We start from the raw sequence: 17938 nt of genomic DNA, 5'->3' as shown, positions 1-17938 counted from the left end.
TTATACTGCTTTTAAAGAGCAATATATTCATGGGCAACATACTGTATACTTTATAAGAAAAAAATCACATGGAACAATACCCTTATTTGCAAATCCAGTTCTCTCATACAAAGGTAATTTCAATGTGGTGTCTGTATACTGATATCTGTGTTAATATCATTATCTTATTGTCAGCCTATTTTAATTTCTTGCTGCACAAAGCCCAGAAAACTAAAATAGCAAAGGAAGATCATCACATTAAAATGCAGAACAAATAATTCGCAAAGATGGAGCTCATATTTATTCTCTAAATATGTTTGTTATTTTCTGCAGTTGAGTAGAAGTACTCATCTTCTGTTTATATAGTACTGTATATACTGTATGTATATATAGTATAGTGGAAATTTATAAACTTTAATTTTTAATTAAATTTAATTTATAAAAAGCTGTATTTTAGTGTTCTTTTAATTGTCTTATAATTCAGTATTTATATACAAAGACTACTGTCAATGGCCATTTAAAGACTTACATATTAGATATTAATAGGTTTACTCCTAAGACATGCATAGTTCCTGTCTAGCTTCATGGCTGAACTGAACCTGGCAATATGTGTCAAACAAAATGACTGAATTTCTGCTTTTGGTGAAGAGATGAAAGCAGAAGATGGAGCTGACCACATGCTGGACAATATTGGTGGCAGATGTGTCTTCCAGATTATAGCAAGACGTGATGGCATTTCCTTGAGATTGGAATATGTATTTTAAACTTTGATGTGAACATGATTAGCCACAGAAGTATGCTTTGTTCCTGGATTTTTCAGATGGTCTCAATACTGGAAACACTTTGTATAAAAAATATAGAGTGCTTCACGCAGTTTCTTTAACGTTTTTTCCTCTTTGGCTTTTGTAAGAATAATGCAAAACCAAATCTAAAATTAAATTTAAATTTCAGTCTATATCAGGAGGTCATAACAATTGTGATTTCTAAGACATATCATTTGTGCACAATGTATGGTAAAGTGATAAACATAGGAATAGCCTATACATTTCTTTGAACTCCACAGCAACAATTATTGCTAATTTTACTTAAGAAATTCATCAAATCTTGAGAGTGAAAATGAATGTATGTCTATATTATTTAATACTTAATTTAATGTACATGGTGTTGAACTGTTTCAAGAACTGTTCTTGAATAAAAATATTGCTTATTTAAAGGTTAGGGTTCACTTTTCCATGAACAGGCACAAACCACTCATTGGTATTCAGATCAATCGTCACTCATGATGTACATTAAACACTATTTAAATAACCATATGGAGTTAATGTAACAGACATGATCACAAGCTCTGACAATCACAATATTTTGATAAACAACTTTTTGCTAAGTTCACAAACTGATACAGATTGCTGCTGGCACAATCACAAGTTTATTCTTTCTTCTAGTAAGCAAAAAAACAAATGTTGCAAAGATGTTTAATGTGTATGTTATAGTTGTGTTTTTGACAACTTACTAAAAGTAAGGAACTACTGTATACTTTAAGTGTTCAAAAATATAAATACTTTTAATGTACAAGAGTATATTTTTTTATATTGCATAAAGTTTTAAGACAATACATTTAACTAGTTACCACAAATGTTTAGTCTTTTAAAATGTATGAATTCTTCCCTTATACTGTAAGTCTAAATCATGCATATGCTGTATAACAGAACAAAATGTAGGATTAAGCCAATAATGTCTCTTGACAAAACCCATTTTATAATTTGGTTTCAAGTGTAGCAAACACTAAAATCTAATTAGATTAAATGTTAAATTAAAAACACAGTTATTCAGAGTATTTTACAGTTTTTGCAGTATAGTGATATTAGTCTACTGTCTTTTTTAAAATATTTTTAAAATCTATTGTTCATTTTATTTTGACCCATTCAGTAATTGTGCATTATATAAAATCCTCTCTAATTAGGGATTGTTTCTTTATCTCTATGTTTACAGCAATGATTACTGTACCGCATGGGGAGAATGAGGGAGGGGAGACATGTTTCTTTCAGCTGCACACTCCTCAATCCATTCATTTGTTCAGACTATGTAAGTCCCACAGCACCTGATAGGAGAGTTAACAATGATTGGATAGGCATCACATCTCACGGACATAACAGCCTGCAGGTGCCTGGGAAGTCACAGGGGTCACTGTTTCACTCACAGCAGAGCCAGTGATGGTCAACTAATCCCAACTGCAAATTGTGTACTTCTGCTTGGGGAATCTAGGTCATAGCTGGGAAGTGACATGACACAGGCTCAAACTGATGATATCTGCATCACAGCCTTTAATATTTGCTTGAAAGGAGTAGCTGGTGGAAGACATGTTTTGAGGACATTATTACTGAAGGTTATGACATGAAATGTGGTCAATGGAATGTCAAATACTGTATACTTGGAGTGCATCTTGGGCCCTGTTATTCAATAACCTCCAGTTTCTAGTTTCTAGACAATTATGTTCAGTACAAAATTGTCCCAATATCACTGAGATTGGATGGGGTTCTCTACCACGCAGCAGAGGTTCCTGAGACCTGGACTTTTTGTCAGGAAGAATCACATCACTCTTTGAATACCTGTGTTCTAACTTTGTTTTAATCAATATGGATCTCACAGTATGAATGCAAAGTGGAAGGTGTGGTTCAGAGGAAAAATTATACAATCTTTGTTACAAATTGGTTACCAATATGGTATAAATTAAATCATTTATTATGCCAAATTAAAAAATAATCTTCTGTCAAATTAATTTTATAAAGACATCATAAAAATAATTCTTGTCAAAGTAGCCCAGGTGATTATAGGTGTCATGATAATGTTCTAAAATACATTTCAGGTCATTACTTCTCTTTAGTTTTGGATTATTGTGACATACATTACATGAATAAAAACTTTTCCTTGAATATAAGAGCATACGAATGGATGAGAGGAGGCCATTCATCTCGTCTAGCTTGTTTGGTAATTTGTAGCTACTTGATCCAAGGATCGCACCCAGCTGTTTTGTGAAGGAAGCCAAGGTGTTGGCTTCAACAACGCTGCTCGATAGCTTGTTTCATACTCCTACACTTGGCATAAAGAAGTGTCTCCTGTTCTCAGTTTTAAGTGCTGTTCTACATAGTTTTCATTTGTGTCCTCTGGTTTGTGTTCCACTGCTGATTCTATCAAACTCCACTGCATTGACTTTGTCAATGCCTTTGAGGATTGTGAATATTGGCATCAGGTACCATTGTAGCCTTCTCTGTTCAAGACAGAAAAAAAGGTGCAGTTATGTCAGCGTTGGATATTCCAAGTCCTGGAATGCATCTGGTTATATTTCTTTGGACAGGGTCTAGAGTAAAACTATATTTTCTATAATGTGGTGACCACAATTGTACACGCTATTCTAAAAATGGCCCTACTAGTGCATTATACTAATGAAATATTTTAATATATTGATGAGACCTCAGTACTGACATTATGCATTTTGATATTAATGTAGTGGATTGGAAAACAGATTTTTTTTAAGATACAATTTGACAATTAAGGCTACATTGAAATACTTAATCTGTAATAATCAAGACATGTATTAGGCCATTTGAGTATATTAGCAATCATGGTGACCTCTTAGGGACATAAAAGGTCAATACTGATAAATCATTACAATGTGGCACAACAAGCCAGTTTATAAACTCTCTAATTTGCATTTTGTTTGAATGGTATATATGAAATACAAAGTGTCTAAAACTCAAAGTAACATATCATACTCTTTCTTGCTAATCTGTTGAGCAATGTCAAGATGAATACAACAGTTCATCTTAAAATCAGCCTGTACCGCTGGTAGTATAATCATTGGCTAGCATGGAACTGTCCACATCCCATATTCATGATTTTAATGTAAAGCGTGTTTTTATGCTGCAACTTTATTATTTAGAAGTGCCATTACTAGCAAATTGTACTACATGTATACTTAAATACTTTGAATGTTTCCACTGAAAACAGCATTCTATTTTTTTTTTTACTGGGATATTTTATTTTTTGCAAGCATTATCTACCATTTATTCTATCATGTGTTCAGTTGCAATTACAGTAATAAAATACAGCGTACAAAGCATGCATTCATGTTTTGTCAGGTAAAATAATTTAAATTAAGTTTTGTACAGCTCTCATTTTCAGTCTTTTAACCTTCTGTCTTAAGATAGGAATATAGTGGTTCTCAGGCTCACTATGTTCTTCAGCTAGATGCTAGTCGGTGATACTTTTAATATAGCTTTGTCCATTATTTTGATTGGCTACAAAAAAAGGCACCTCATAAAAGGAAGACATGAAGGCATACAGTAAAACAAGAAAAATAGATTCTACGTTTAAAGCTATTGTTTATGAAAACATGTTGATTAATTTTGTTCAATGACCAATGTATTTTAGTCATTTTGTATAGAGAAATAATAGCCCATAATACAGTAAAAAATTGATTTATTTTGGAACGTGGCGTATACACATTAGTAATTTAAGCACAAAGCATTTAATTTTCTAGCAAGTCATTCTGTCATTTTTGTAACACATATTGAACTATTGTCTGCTTTACAGAAATGTATAAAAATGTAATTTCATACAAGAATGACCAAGAATGATAAATAAATTAAGTACTTCTATTTTCTTTGGATTGCTATTCATGTCTTAAGCAGTATTTCAATCTGTTCCTGTTTTAAATGTTAATAAAAAAGGATTTGACTTGGTGACAAACTGCCAGCAAGAGAATCACAGAAAAAACATTCAATATAAATAGCAAAATATGTTCATTTCATCTATGCAGCTAGGCAGGTGGAAAATGTATCTAATTGAAATAGTTGTAACTAGTGATTGTTAATGTAGAAGCTTCAAGCTTATCAGTTTTCAGAATGCATAAATAAACTGTAAATGCTCTATCCACAAAAACATTTAAATAAAGACAAATATATTAGAGAAGCAAAATTCTATATTTGAGTGTAGTTTGTGTTTAGCTAAAAGTAATATTCTGAAATCAGTTGCTAAATCTTTTATTTGGTCAGGGTGACATATCCAAGCAAGTGCAGATTCCAACAGTTTGGTGATAATTCACACACTACAGCCCTTAAGGTAACTAACATCTGCTGGAGAGCAGGCCAATAAAATGTCAAAATATGTCAAAGCACACATACTTTCCAATACAGATAACTGGTAACTTAAATGATAATGAAAAAAATCCTTGCATCTTTGCTTTGACTAAAAAGAGCTGAATCTTAGTGCAGTGCTTGCCTAAGATTAATAAAGATGTTAAGCAGCTGAACTGCTGGGAAAAGGGTTTTTTATATAATTATTCCCTATTGCACTGCCCAGGCATCTGCTGACATTTAGCCTCGACCTTCCAAATCCTCTGCAAATATTAATAAACTCCAACAGGGGCTGTTGTTTTATCGGTTCATGGGACTCAGCGAGATTCACCACAGTGGTGAAAAATATCGTGTAGGACCGAGGAAGAGCAGCTCATTTGATACCACCTTCTGCTGCACACATGTGCTGGGAGCATCCTCAAAATGGAAATTCTGTTACTCAGCCACAGCTGTAGAATGACACTTCAGATGCCTTCACTTCCCTTTGTACAGCCTACTGGAATAATCCCAAAACCACAATGGCATCACATCAGAAAAAGAAGAGGAAAGTCAGATTTTATTATCTGACACAGTGGAAATTTTCATAAAGAAGATAGGCTCCCAACTTGCAGCCTGCTATTTATTAAACATTGCACAAGATAATGGCTTCACATAATGAGGGTAAAATAATGCTCTGTTATCTGCTACCAGCTTTCAGTATGATTTTACAATACAGTACTTTCATATTCAATAGGACTCTCAATAACATTGTGTTAGTGTACTTTGAAAAAATGTCTGCATTCCAATCATCTGTTTCCATAAGTGTCTACCTACCTGTATATGAAACTGATTATTTTTAATCACTGTGATTCTTTCAATTATTTCTGTAAATTACAAAACCTATGACAATTTTATATGTTATGAAATTAGTCCTGAGATGAAAACAACAGTAATGCATATATAATGCTTACATCTTTTCTACTAATAAAATTGTTTTTTAACCTTGCTTATTTTAAAAAGCTTTTTGAGTGTCATGATTACAGAGAGGAAACTGGGCACAATACACATACATCCAATCAAATCTCCAAGAAACCCCATATCCACAAATTAAATAATGAAAGCATGATATTTATTCTATTGTAACAATTTAAAAACAGGAGCAACAACCTGAGGAGTTTCTCTGAAACATGCAGGAACGTCTGGGTAATATACCATTTGTTTTCTTTGCACTCGAGATAGTCTCATATATGAAAAGTAATATTACTATTTAGGAAAACTAGGATTATTTCTCGATGTAAAACTAATAAAAGATCTTGAAAAAAAGAATTTGGATAATTTAATGTATTGTTCTAATGTGTGAAATGTTACACGTAAAGATAGTGAGATACATAGTAAAAACAAACAAAATAAGGAGAAAAAACACTTTGTGTTACCAATTGTAGAGCAAAAATGTTTTTTGACCAGGGGTAAATGAAAAGAATTATTAAAAAGCAAGCACTATGGCTAAACAAATATTTTAGTAATACAGATGAATTACTAAATGTGTAATTGCTTAAGCAAATGAATAACTGATTTTTAGAATTTGTGTTGACAGTAAATTAATTGTACACATTATTGTAGCAATGTTTTATGTGTTAGGTTATGTTTCTTTTCTTTTATGTTTCCAGAATTTGGAGAACATGTGAATTATTATGAATTATTAAAATGTGTTGTTTTAGTGGTAAATGTAAATTTAACCCATGTGTCAGCCAGAATATTTACCTCATTTGCTCTTCCTATTCTGATTTTGATCATCAGGGTTCTAGACCAAGTCAACATGTCACTTTTTGCCATGTTTTTGGTTTCTGCCATGACAGTTCTTCCATAACAGTTGAGCTGCTTCTTGTCGTATGTTTTAGAGCAACCCACTGCTCCTTTAAAGAAAGGACTGAGACCAAGGCATCCATTCTATTCAGACCATTGTGCTTCGAAACAAGAAGTAGCAAAATAGTGAGCTGAACGTGATGTCAAGCAATCCTGGGTGTGACTACTGGACTCCCTGACTTGTTGTTCCCAGCTGGGCTGGGCTATTGTGTAGGTATTCAGCCAATGCACTCACGAAACTAGATAAATGGATTACTGAATCAGAGATACCAGCGGCAACTTCAAAAGTAACACAGTAGCCTAAAAAAAAGAAAAAAAAAACATTTGTGTAGCAGGGCAGAGGGTGTGTGAATGTTCTGCCTCTGCCAACAGCACGAGACAGTGATAAACTTACCTCAGTGGCCATCACAGTCTTTGGTGCAATTCTCCAACAAAATAAATGGATTGCCGTATTGTGACTGAGTTGTAAGCAGTATTGGAAAATCACCACTTGCCTAATCATATAAGACATTGTGTTGTGTGAGGCCAGCAACCCTTGACAAAACTTTTAATTGTCCACAGATCAACCAGAACTCCTATATTTGTATAATGTACATTCGTGTGCTCGATTTGACATCTCTTGTTTCGAATTACTACTTTATGTTTAATAAACAGAGAAGAATCACAGCATAATCCATTAGATCTTTTACTTTCATGTGCTGTTGTGTTTTCAACATTAAGATTTAAAAACTTGAATCTTTAATTCTTAAAATCTTTCCTAATTCTAGTTATACAGTATGTAAACATGTCACAAATATGATACTATTAAATAAGTAAAAGCGATTTATTTAAATTAGCGCTCTTAGAATAGCGAATTTACGATCCTAAACTATATGGAACGCATATGGATATACAGTATGCATTCCTAAGTATTATGCCTCTTGAAAAAGGCTACTTACACGAACGATTATAGTTTTATGGCAATTTCTTTTGAAACATATTAAGTTAGTAAATATGATATATATATTCTCTTTTACGCTATATTGTTCTGACAATGGGCATCAGAAATATAACAATTTAAAAATCACTGGATGAAATGTATTTCACAAAGGAAAGCAGCGAATTTCGCACGTGCATACAAAACCATACTCAAGTTACGGCACGCAAATGTATATGCATGCAAACGTGCATAAACATAGACTCTGTATAGCGATTCATCAATATTTTTCTTGTTCTAGAATTTAGTTTCCCCTCTTCTGCATTTAATTCGGCTTTTTAGGTCTTTTTCTATCATTTGTGTCACGGTTGCTTTTTTTCTTTATGTCAGTTCCTTCTTTTTCTTTCCATATCGGCCCCTCAGGCTATATGGGAATATTGCTAGAAGTGACAGCCTAATTATAGGTTCCAACCCTGTTTATTACTCATTAGACAATTCACTGTACATCCACTGCTAAATGAATAATTTTGTATATATTAGGGAATCACAATATTATGGCCTCCAGCTAAAGCCTCAACTAACCTCACGCTGGTTCGCTACAAAAGAAATAAATGTGACACCAGGAGGTTATTTTATTTGAGACACACATGCTCATGGGAAAATACGATTTTTAAATAGCGAGGAAAAGAAATGCAATTTGTACACCTGCATTGATTTCAGGGATACAACCCGCTTTTGTCTCTTAACAGAATCCCGCGTATTTAAACTAATAGAGGCTGTTTCTTTATTAATAATCAGTCATCAGTTGTTTAAGTATGAGTCTGTTTAACGTTAAACCATGGCTACGGGGACTTTTTTTTTCTCCTAAAGAGTCATTTACAAGGACAATTGAAACTTTATATGGTATGATTCATACAATGTGATGATACACTGATCCAAGGTGCATATTGCATTAATCTGTGTCAGTGCGAAATGAAAACGTATTCTTCAGTTTTACTGCGGATAGATGTACATTTTAGTAATTAACTCGTGCTAAGGAAATAATCTGTGCATGAGAGCATACCGAGAAATTTAATAAGCATAGGTGTTGGGACAATGTAAGAAGCTTACCTGCCTGGCTTCATTTTCCACTAGAACTCCAGAATGTCAGTGATGTTTGTATTCGAGAAAGCAGGAAAATAACTGCCAAACTGAGCTAAGAATGTAAATTCAACCAAAACAATCTCAAATATTTAGCTCTCCCCGCTAAATGTCATAACAATGTTTCAGACATTGTTGCTGGAGTATCACAATATTACATACTGACAGTAAATTAAACAGTATCTTTTCACTTTTTATCATATTGGCATAGAAGATGAAGAATTTTGTCTTAGGTCTAAAATAAAAAAAATAAATGTTTAAAATGTGTAAATTAAGATTATTTTACGGTTGGAGCAAATTATATTCCCACATCATATTAAGTTATTTTGTGCGATGGAAGGGACAAATAACATACCAACATACTGTAGCTATATATATTCGAATTCGAATTACGATTGAAATTAAATCTGCATAAAACACTTTACTGTGTAACTTGATACAATTGTATTGGTATAGTATAGAAATAATAGCAGAAATGTGTATTTAAGATCTGAAGTATATGATAAACCTTGTAGTAGCCTAAACATTACAACACAATACTTATATTTATACATTTGTCAATCGTGTAATTATTAAAAGAGAGTCTATAAGTAATTACATTTATAGAGGGTAAAATGTAGGCCTACGTCAAATTCAGCCTTATTTTAAATGTTTTTTAACGAAAAGCATAGGAATATTTTACCCGTTGTTATAACCCAATTATATCAAAGATCGTAAATCTGTTCAACATTTTGTGGGATTTGAAATTAAGACATAAAATGTATTTTTTGCCTTCACTTTTATTTAATCCCGATGTCTTAGAACTGTAAATTATTTTTTACATTGTCACTTTTCATCCTTCTCAAACAGCGTCCACGTAACTGCTGTAAGAAAGCTGCTGTGTATAATTTTCCAAATATTATTACACTTGGCCACTTGCATGAACTTTACGAGTTGTTTAATGTATGAATAGCATTTTTATGCCGCTGAAGTGCACGTGTACACTAATTGTAAACCTTGCCTGAAAATTAAAAGACCTATATTAACCCCGCTATTTAAATATAGGGAAAGATTGTGTAACATCACTTTTATTTGATTTTTCTTCCGAATTAGACAATTATTGCAAATTTATGTCTATAGTCTGTGCCGTGTGCCTCTAATCTTTCTGGTTTGAAACTCCTTCGAAGTGAAACTTTCTGAAAAACTTGCACGGAAAATCGTGAGAGCACTGACATAACCAAAACCCCCTGGCGGAGTATTTTTCAGAAAACATTTTAGCTTAACAGTATTTACTTGTATTTGTGAAACAAAACTACTGTAAGGATTGTACTTTGTAAAGTAGTGCATATGGATTCCTGCAGAGGTCGCTATAATCCTTTGATTCAAGGAATACTATTGACCTCAGAATTTTATGCTTCTATTACATAGGAAAACATAATCATATTTTAATACAAATGTATAAAAATGTGAATAAAAGCATATGTTATTCACATTTATGAAAATGCAAGACTGAATGAATACCTTCCCTCATTTAAATTAACCCGTATTGGAAATACTTGAGTGTTTTAATATCCTAAAGTCCTTTGACGTTATGTATAAAATAAGCAAGTTTTAAGTTACACTGTAAGAAGTCCATTTAAAAATTGTAATGGTGCTATTACCGCATATTGTAGTAGGTAACAAAAACAGTGAGGGTAAAAAAAACTGATGATGATAAAAATGATTATTATGACAAAATGATTAGTAAATGTAGTATTTTGTTAAAGTTCTTCAGCGGATCCTAAAATACAAAGAGTTTAGTTATAAAAAATGAGTTTCTTTTTTCAGGAAAGTCCCAGCGCCCTGAACTAATCAATACTGTACCCCATCACGTCTTTCGCTATTAATATTTTATTTGAAAATCTAGTGTTTGTTTCCGACAAGAGTTAATTCTAGGATTTGATTTTGTTTGGATAAGGCGTCCCCACATTATTTCTTAATGGCTTTCCCAGCTGCTTCTGTCCATTTTCTGTCACCAACAACCATCTGGCCTCTTATTAGCACCTCAATGCATCTATAGTGGATTCATTTAACACTGGGGGTAAAATAAAGAATACTCGCGGTACTCCAGTCACTTTTAAAATTGTATTTTTTGAATAAAAGTGTCTTTCTGTGTGTTATGTAAGACACGAGAAATCAAGTATTTTGTACAAAGAATCGTTTGATTACATTTAGGGATCTCAACGATAAGCATTTAATGTTGCGTTGTTTCGGGTGGATAGAATAGAGAAGGTGTTAAAATATTGTAAATCTGTTATAAAAACGTAAGCATTTTTTTGTTCTGCTAATTTCAACACAAACCTTTTTCTTCCATTTTGTAAACAACATTACGTTTTATTTAGCATTAAGGTTTATTACGTTGATGAGTATATGTTAAAATGCCGTACACGAGATAATTAAAATACAGTACAGTAACACTAAATGTGTAATAATCATAATAAAAATGCTAGTTTATCTTTTCATTTCAATATTTACTACAGCCTATTTTTAAATACAGATTTATTCCCTTTGACTTTTTATAGCTTCTTAATGCAAGTTCCAACTTACTTTCCATGTATGCCGTAAAAAGCAAAGAAGACGAACCTTTAAATGTCTCTATAATTTCATTTATTTTATTAGACAAAATATATGATTTGGACAAATTCTGTTGACACGCTATTTACAAATTTAGATCACCGTATTTACAGAAAGTAAAACACAAACACTGAAAAGACAAAATACCAAATGTTCAGGAAAATGTATAAGACAAAGTGTGTGGTAATGATACGATGAAAAGGAAAATCCATCCACAAGTTTAATCAAATTGATTCCATTTTCTGCTCGGCTGAATGCTACGTGAAGGAAGAAAACTTCATTTTGTGAGTCCTTTACTGTTTTTTAAGTCCGTTTTTTTTTCAACCAATAAATTCTTGATCAGGCTGAAGACAGAGCTGTTAAGACTCGCTGTGTTGCATCTTGTTGATTCCTGGGACTGAAGAACAAAACATCAATCGTAAGTATAAAAGGAAGCATTCGCAACGTTCCCATTCACGAGCAAGATATAATGTTTCAGATAAACAACGAGAGTCTTTCTTTAATAATAAGAATAGTTCACTTTTCGCAATAAATAAACTTTGAAATCGATTCGAATAAGAATGATCATCAGATGCTGAGTTGGTAATAGCTTGTCTAATACCATTTTGACCTCTATTTTGTAAATCTAAATTACAGCTAAAGATGATGATGACAAATATAAGCAATTATTAATGCTAAAGTAATTTTAACTATGCCGTTTATTTTCATAATAAATGCATATTGATCACTGTAAGCGTGAAAATATTTGTTTCTTCCTATAATAAGCCACCACCACCCCCAAAAACAATATGGATCATTTGAATGTGGCAAATCCCAGAAAGAAGGCCGAAACTTTCTTATACCTAAGGAAATAAACATTTTACTAAACTAGTCCCTTGGGATTTTTATTTTCTTTTTATCTCAAGATTTGCAAACATTTATGCTTCCACAAGGCCTTACATTAGTGAGTCAAGGTACTGTATAGTCATTGTTAAAGGAAGGCAAATAAACGTGGATCATACGCATCATTAAAAATGCTACATTACATTTTAATCTGGAACGGGTTTTGTCCTTTTTTATCCTGGACGATTTAATTTTAACACACCACATCCCAGTAGGAGTCGCTATGATGCAAAGGATGTATGTGTGATGGAAACAGCCTTAGAGGTTAATCTGCTACCACTACACAAACAATAATTTTCTGTACAGCTGTGCCTCGCGTATACATAAACGTTCAATCCTGCAACTTGTTTCAAATAATTTTGAGACCTCCTGTGTCTATAAGGTGCAAATATGTAAAAAATAAAGTTTAACGGTAAATTAAGTACAGTTTGAAACTTAGTTTTTTACCTGTCGTGGACTGGCTGAAAGGAGGACTTCAACGGCTGTGTGGGAGATTCGGTCCTTTGAACGTTTTCCCGTTCTAAAATAAATAAGCAGAAACATATTAGAACAATGCAAAACTGACATTGTAGCTTTGCGCACAGGCTGAGCTTCATATAGAACTAATAAAAACTACACTCCAGAATATTTTTCTAGGTTTAATACAAAGAAATTTACCCAGCAGTAAATAAATTCACTCGATATAACAGATTTTTAGTTCTGGGCAAATTGAAAATAAACATTGAATTAAAGTGAGTTAATTTTGCGCTTTTTTGTTTAATTGGTTTGAAGGGGATACAGTAGGTGCGTTAGTTTGCAAGCAGCAAAGAAACAAGGTTAATCCCACATTAAAAGGTAAACAGATATACTGTAAGAAAATAACAGCGTTTCGGCTGTGGCAGCCTTCTTACACACCTGAAGAATGCTCCATAGCCGAATCGTTGTTTTTTTTTTCTCTTTCGTTTTACTTCTCTATTTTTTCTTGAATTTAGCCTCTACTTTCATTTTAATGTACAAGTAAAACAGCGATTTCAACCATCATCACATCATCTAATGTAAATTATGCTTTCATCTATTTTTGTTTGATATTTGAAATTCTTTATGTAGAATAAAAATCGGAAAATGTACCTATGTGTTTAGGACTGAGACTCTCTGAAGACTTCTCACTGTTCAGCGCTACGACGGATGAAGCAACTACAGAGGACTGCTGCTGCTGTGCATGGAGGGAGTGATTATGGTGATGGTGATGCTGATTTACTCCCAGAAAAGACCTCACGTTTAACAGGGAATTCTGGCTGAGGAAAGCACCATTTGTCCAATTGTGGAACTTTCCAATCTGGCACGTGTATAGTCCATGGCTTGGAAGAAACGCTGGGTGCTGTATCTGGGGTGATGCGTGACTGACTGGGGCAGAGGGTGACGTGGGTTTCTGAGCGCTATCAGGAGTAGTAGCAGTTTCTGCTAAGGACCATATCTTGGGTTTATTGTTTGCTGGCAGCTGTAAATTACTCTGCCCGCCAGGGGAAAGAACTCTTGTGTTATTGCTTTCTGATGGGTCTTTGCCTGTAGAGATTGTGTCTTTTGATTTGTCAAAACCTTCATGCGCTTGAAGAGGCAATGCTCGTCTTTTCTCCATGCTGTCTATTTCTCTTCTCTCTCTGGTTTCTAATTTCTCCTCGTCTTCCTCATTGCTTTGATCCCCATCATTCTCATCAATCTTGTCAATATCTATGCTCTCCAAGTCAATCTCTTCATCATCTTCATTCTTCTCAGCGTCACCTTCATTATCACTGCCAAATATGTTGCCATCTTCATCATCTTTGCTCCTTGTACCCCAGGTGACCTTGTTCTCCTTCTTGAGCCTCCTCCTGGCATTAGCAAACCAGGTTGAGACTTGGGTCAAGGTCATCTTTGTTATAATGGCCAACATGATCTTCTCTCCTTTGGTTGGGTAAGGATTTTTCCTGTGTTCATTAAGCCAGGCCTTGAGAGTGCTTGTGCTCTCCCTGGTGGCATTTTTTGGTCTGGCAGGGTCTCCATACTGGAACTGTCCATAAGGGTAAAAAGCTGGAGAAGTGTGTGCAGCAAAACTGGCTGGGTGAACACCTGGATTATCTTTCAGTTCATATTGTGAACCCTATAGCAAGAACAAAAACAAATTATTTTAGTTAGCCTTCACTTATAATCAAAGAAGTACATAGAATGGAAAATCAATATTTAAAACACTTCATTATAAGTTCATAATAAATATATATTTTAACTTCGGGTGCCATCACAGTAATTGTAAATTTCACCTATGCCGGCTGTCATTAAAAAAAAAAAACTTTGTTTCTTATATAAATTCATGTCGGTATCTATTATACCGCGGAAACAGGTAAAAGAAATTCAAATGTATGCAAAGTAGGGTGTAGTTTTTGTTTAATATTTTTAAAACGTTTGAATTATTGAAAGTTAAAAGCTTGTAATATCAGTATACTGCTAAAGTTAAAATAATTAGCGAAAAAATGTTATTTTATCCTAGAGGATAACTCATTAACTTGTATGACTCTTGCCTCCCGTATAAATCTATACTACATAACATGTTTTAGAAAAGAAATCCAGAATTGTGATGATTTTTTAAACAAAAAGTTTCCACTGTTTTTCTAAGACGCAATCAATATTTTAGCCGTCTGTTATAAAGCACATTAAATTGAATGTAACCAATTAGGTCCCCCCACCAAATAACATTTATCTTTTTAACCACCTAATTAGGCCTCATCATTAACATTTTCAGGTTTTTTAAACACATTATTTTTCATTCACTTTCATTTTTTTTATTTTAACAAAACGTTCATCATAACATTCGCCAAAAAAACTTTATGTATGAATAGTCATTTTTTTCAGATCGAAAAGAAAAGAACGAAATAAAAAGCGATTGTGCTAAAATAAATCGAAAGGATTTTGATGGAACATTAGGGGTTGAAACAAGGAGATTCCAATGAACAGATTAGAAAACAATTTTACGTTACAAGTAAAGTTACAGCTTTCCATAAGAGCACAACCAAAATGATTGTTTCAATAATATTGCCACTAATAAAATGTCAACACATTAACCATTCCTAAATTTGAGACGTGTTGATTAAAATAATGTTAAATGACAATGATAATAAATTACCCAGAACATCTTCTGAAAACAAACAAAAAAAAAATGCTTTACATGCATTCAGTCTACACTTTTTTTGGTGTCTTTAATGGAAAGCTCTGATTTCTTTAGAAAGGAGACAGTGTGTGTATACAACCATTTTATATATAATTAATCTCAGTTTATTTTGCGTGCTCAATCCCCGACATACGTCTATAGGCCAGAAATGACCATTATTTCAAATTATTTTTAAAATGGAAATTAACATTCGTATTTCAAATTTTCGTGATATGATTTATTTTCAAACATATATTTTTACCTGGACTTTATTTCATATATAACATGAAACCTTCGACCGTCTTTTCAAACTTTTATTATGGTTTTCAATGTATAGTTTTACGTTTCCACAAGAGCTCTTAAATAATGACTAATTCACACACAAACACGGATTCCTTGTACTTCAAAAATGAAACTTTTTTACCGGTACTTTTAATAAAATGTGTGAAATAGTTACATTCCATTAATAATTTTGTTAGAATAGACTGAAAAATGATATATATAAACCAACGGTTTGAAGTAAACTTTTCACGTAAATCCCATTTCAGCTCTATTCTATGCTTTCTATCCCCGAATTCATTCTTCCTTTTCACTCGTTAGTTCCTCACATTCCCTTCCAGTTTTGCAGTTCTGGACCGCAGTTTTAAATACTAGCTTTAAAGTAAATTATTGTGTAGAATTTTGCCAGGCTGCACAGTTCTTTATTTTATATACTAATATTTCAAATATTAGAATTCAAACAGCAACTTACCATCTGAGAGAAGAGAGCCAAGTCGGCACTGGTGTAAGGCAGGAAAGCGCTGTAGTTATGGGCTGCGTAAGGGTTTGCGTACATGCCCAACACCGATGTGACTGCTGCTGCTGTGGCTGTCGGATTTGCACCGATATCGGTGCTTCCTCCTCGGGCAGAGGCAGCCAGAACTCCCGGCCGATCGCCTCCATACACCGCTTGGGTGGCACTTAAATACTGAGGGTAACCCAGTTGGGGAAAAGACATCTCCTATACCGGATCTTTAAGCAAAGTCACCGTAGAAAACAACAGGAATCTCACAAAGTCAAGCTGAAAGAGTACAAGCACAAAAACGAGAAGGAAAAACAGATGATGTTCTTCTCAAATCTCAGCCTTTCTTTTGCCGCAAGTCCCCTGGATGTGATCAGATCAACAATTGAGCTCCAACTGATGTGTCTGCCCCTAGGTCTTGGGCTGATCTCTCAGATACAATTTGAAGTTGATGCCTTGATTGGCATCCCACTTGAGCTGCAAGCCCCTCCTAGTTTGGAGCATGTGGTTAAAGCATTGGCTGGGGCCACTTTTTGTGTGTTTGGTGTATTGTATGTTAAATGTTTAGCATTAGATTCTATTCACCGAAGCCCTCACTGTTGTATGACAACCTGTCTACACGATTTTACAGCTGTCCAACATTGGAGCAATAAACTTGATAGCCGTGCTGCGCCTCCTTTTAATTATTCCTGTTTTAAGAAATAGAAGGAAAAAAAAGAAAATATCTGTGAAGTTGTCTCACTCATTTTAACAATTTGTGTTTTAAAAGAAAATGTTGTTAGCATGGATCTTAAAAATTAAAATGACCCCATTCTGCGGAAATGTCTTTAGAAATACGGTAATTACTAGACATTGTGCAGGCCTAGACCTGTGTTATTCAGGTACGTCGTTATCAGCAGCAGCACCTTCACTATTATTCTTTTTTATTATTATTATTGCTACTGCTTTTGTATTTGTACGTAATGGGGTATACTTTCGCAATGGTAAAACTAAGGGCTTTTTAAACAAACGATCAGCCTAGTTGTAAAACAATATCTAATTTTCTTTTTACTCTGCAAATTGAACTGTATAAGTAGTCTTAAGTATCTGCGTGAGTGACATAAGGAAGAGTGTAAATGCTTTTAAAATGCACTTGTTCTGAGGGCCTAGTATTTACGTTTTAGTATGCAAACGTTTTGCATTTTTTAATATTCACTTTTTTTTTATTAAGGGGAGGGGGGTGCGACGGAGGGATCAAACTACATTTCCATGTCCACGTTGTTTGGAATTACTTTTTTGTTGGTGTGTGAGCGTGAGAAACCTCGGTAAATACGAATGTGACTTGCCGTAACTTTAAATGTAAGAAAAAGGGTAAGATAGAAACTGCAGTTTTAAGTATCGGTGTGTAACTTGAGCTAAGTTTTTTTTTAGATTGTAGCTGAAAAAAACTTAAATATCCAGAAAACTGGATTTACTTGCAGCGTGTATTAGCTTTGAATGCATCTGGAAACGGTGTGTTTCTTCTTAGAAGTGGGATA

General features: G+C 33.7%; 1 protein-coding gene across 1 annotated transcript; it reads right to left on the bottom strand.

Annotated features, from left to right (window-relative positions):
- Positions 1-11611: 11611 nt before the first annotated feature.
- LOC148651136 (iroquois-class homeodomain protein irx-1-like) lies at positions 11612-16866 on the bottom strand. The gene is made up of 4 exons (XM_088601046.1): positions 16392-16866; positions 13591-14599; positions 12931-13003; positions 11612-11998 (listed from the first exon to the last, which is right to left on the bottom strand). Exons 1-4 carry the CDS (start codon positions 16635-16637, stop codon positions 11941-11943), a joined length of 1386 nt encoding a protein of 461 aa, XP_088457172.1. The 5' UTR covers positions 16638-16866; the 3' UTR covers positions 11612-11940.
- Between the last annotated feature and the right edge of the window lie 1072 nt (positions 16867-17938).

Source organism: Lepisosteus platostomus, chromosome 12 (genome assembly GCF_059453375.1).
Source record: "Lepisosteus platostomus isolate fLepPlt1 chromosome 12, fLepPlt1.hap1, whole genome shotgun sequence".
In the NCBI taxonomy this organism is placed as follows: domain Eukaryota; kingdom Metazoa; phylum Chordata; class Actinopteri; order Semionotiformes; family Lepisosteidae; genus Lepisosteus; species Lepisosteus platostomus.
This window is presented reverse-complemented; position numbering and strand designations above follow the sequence as displayed.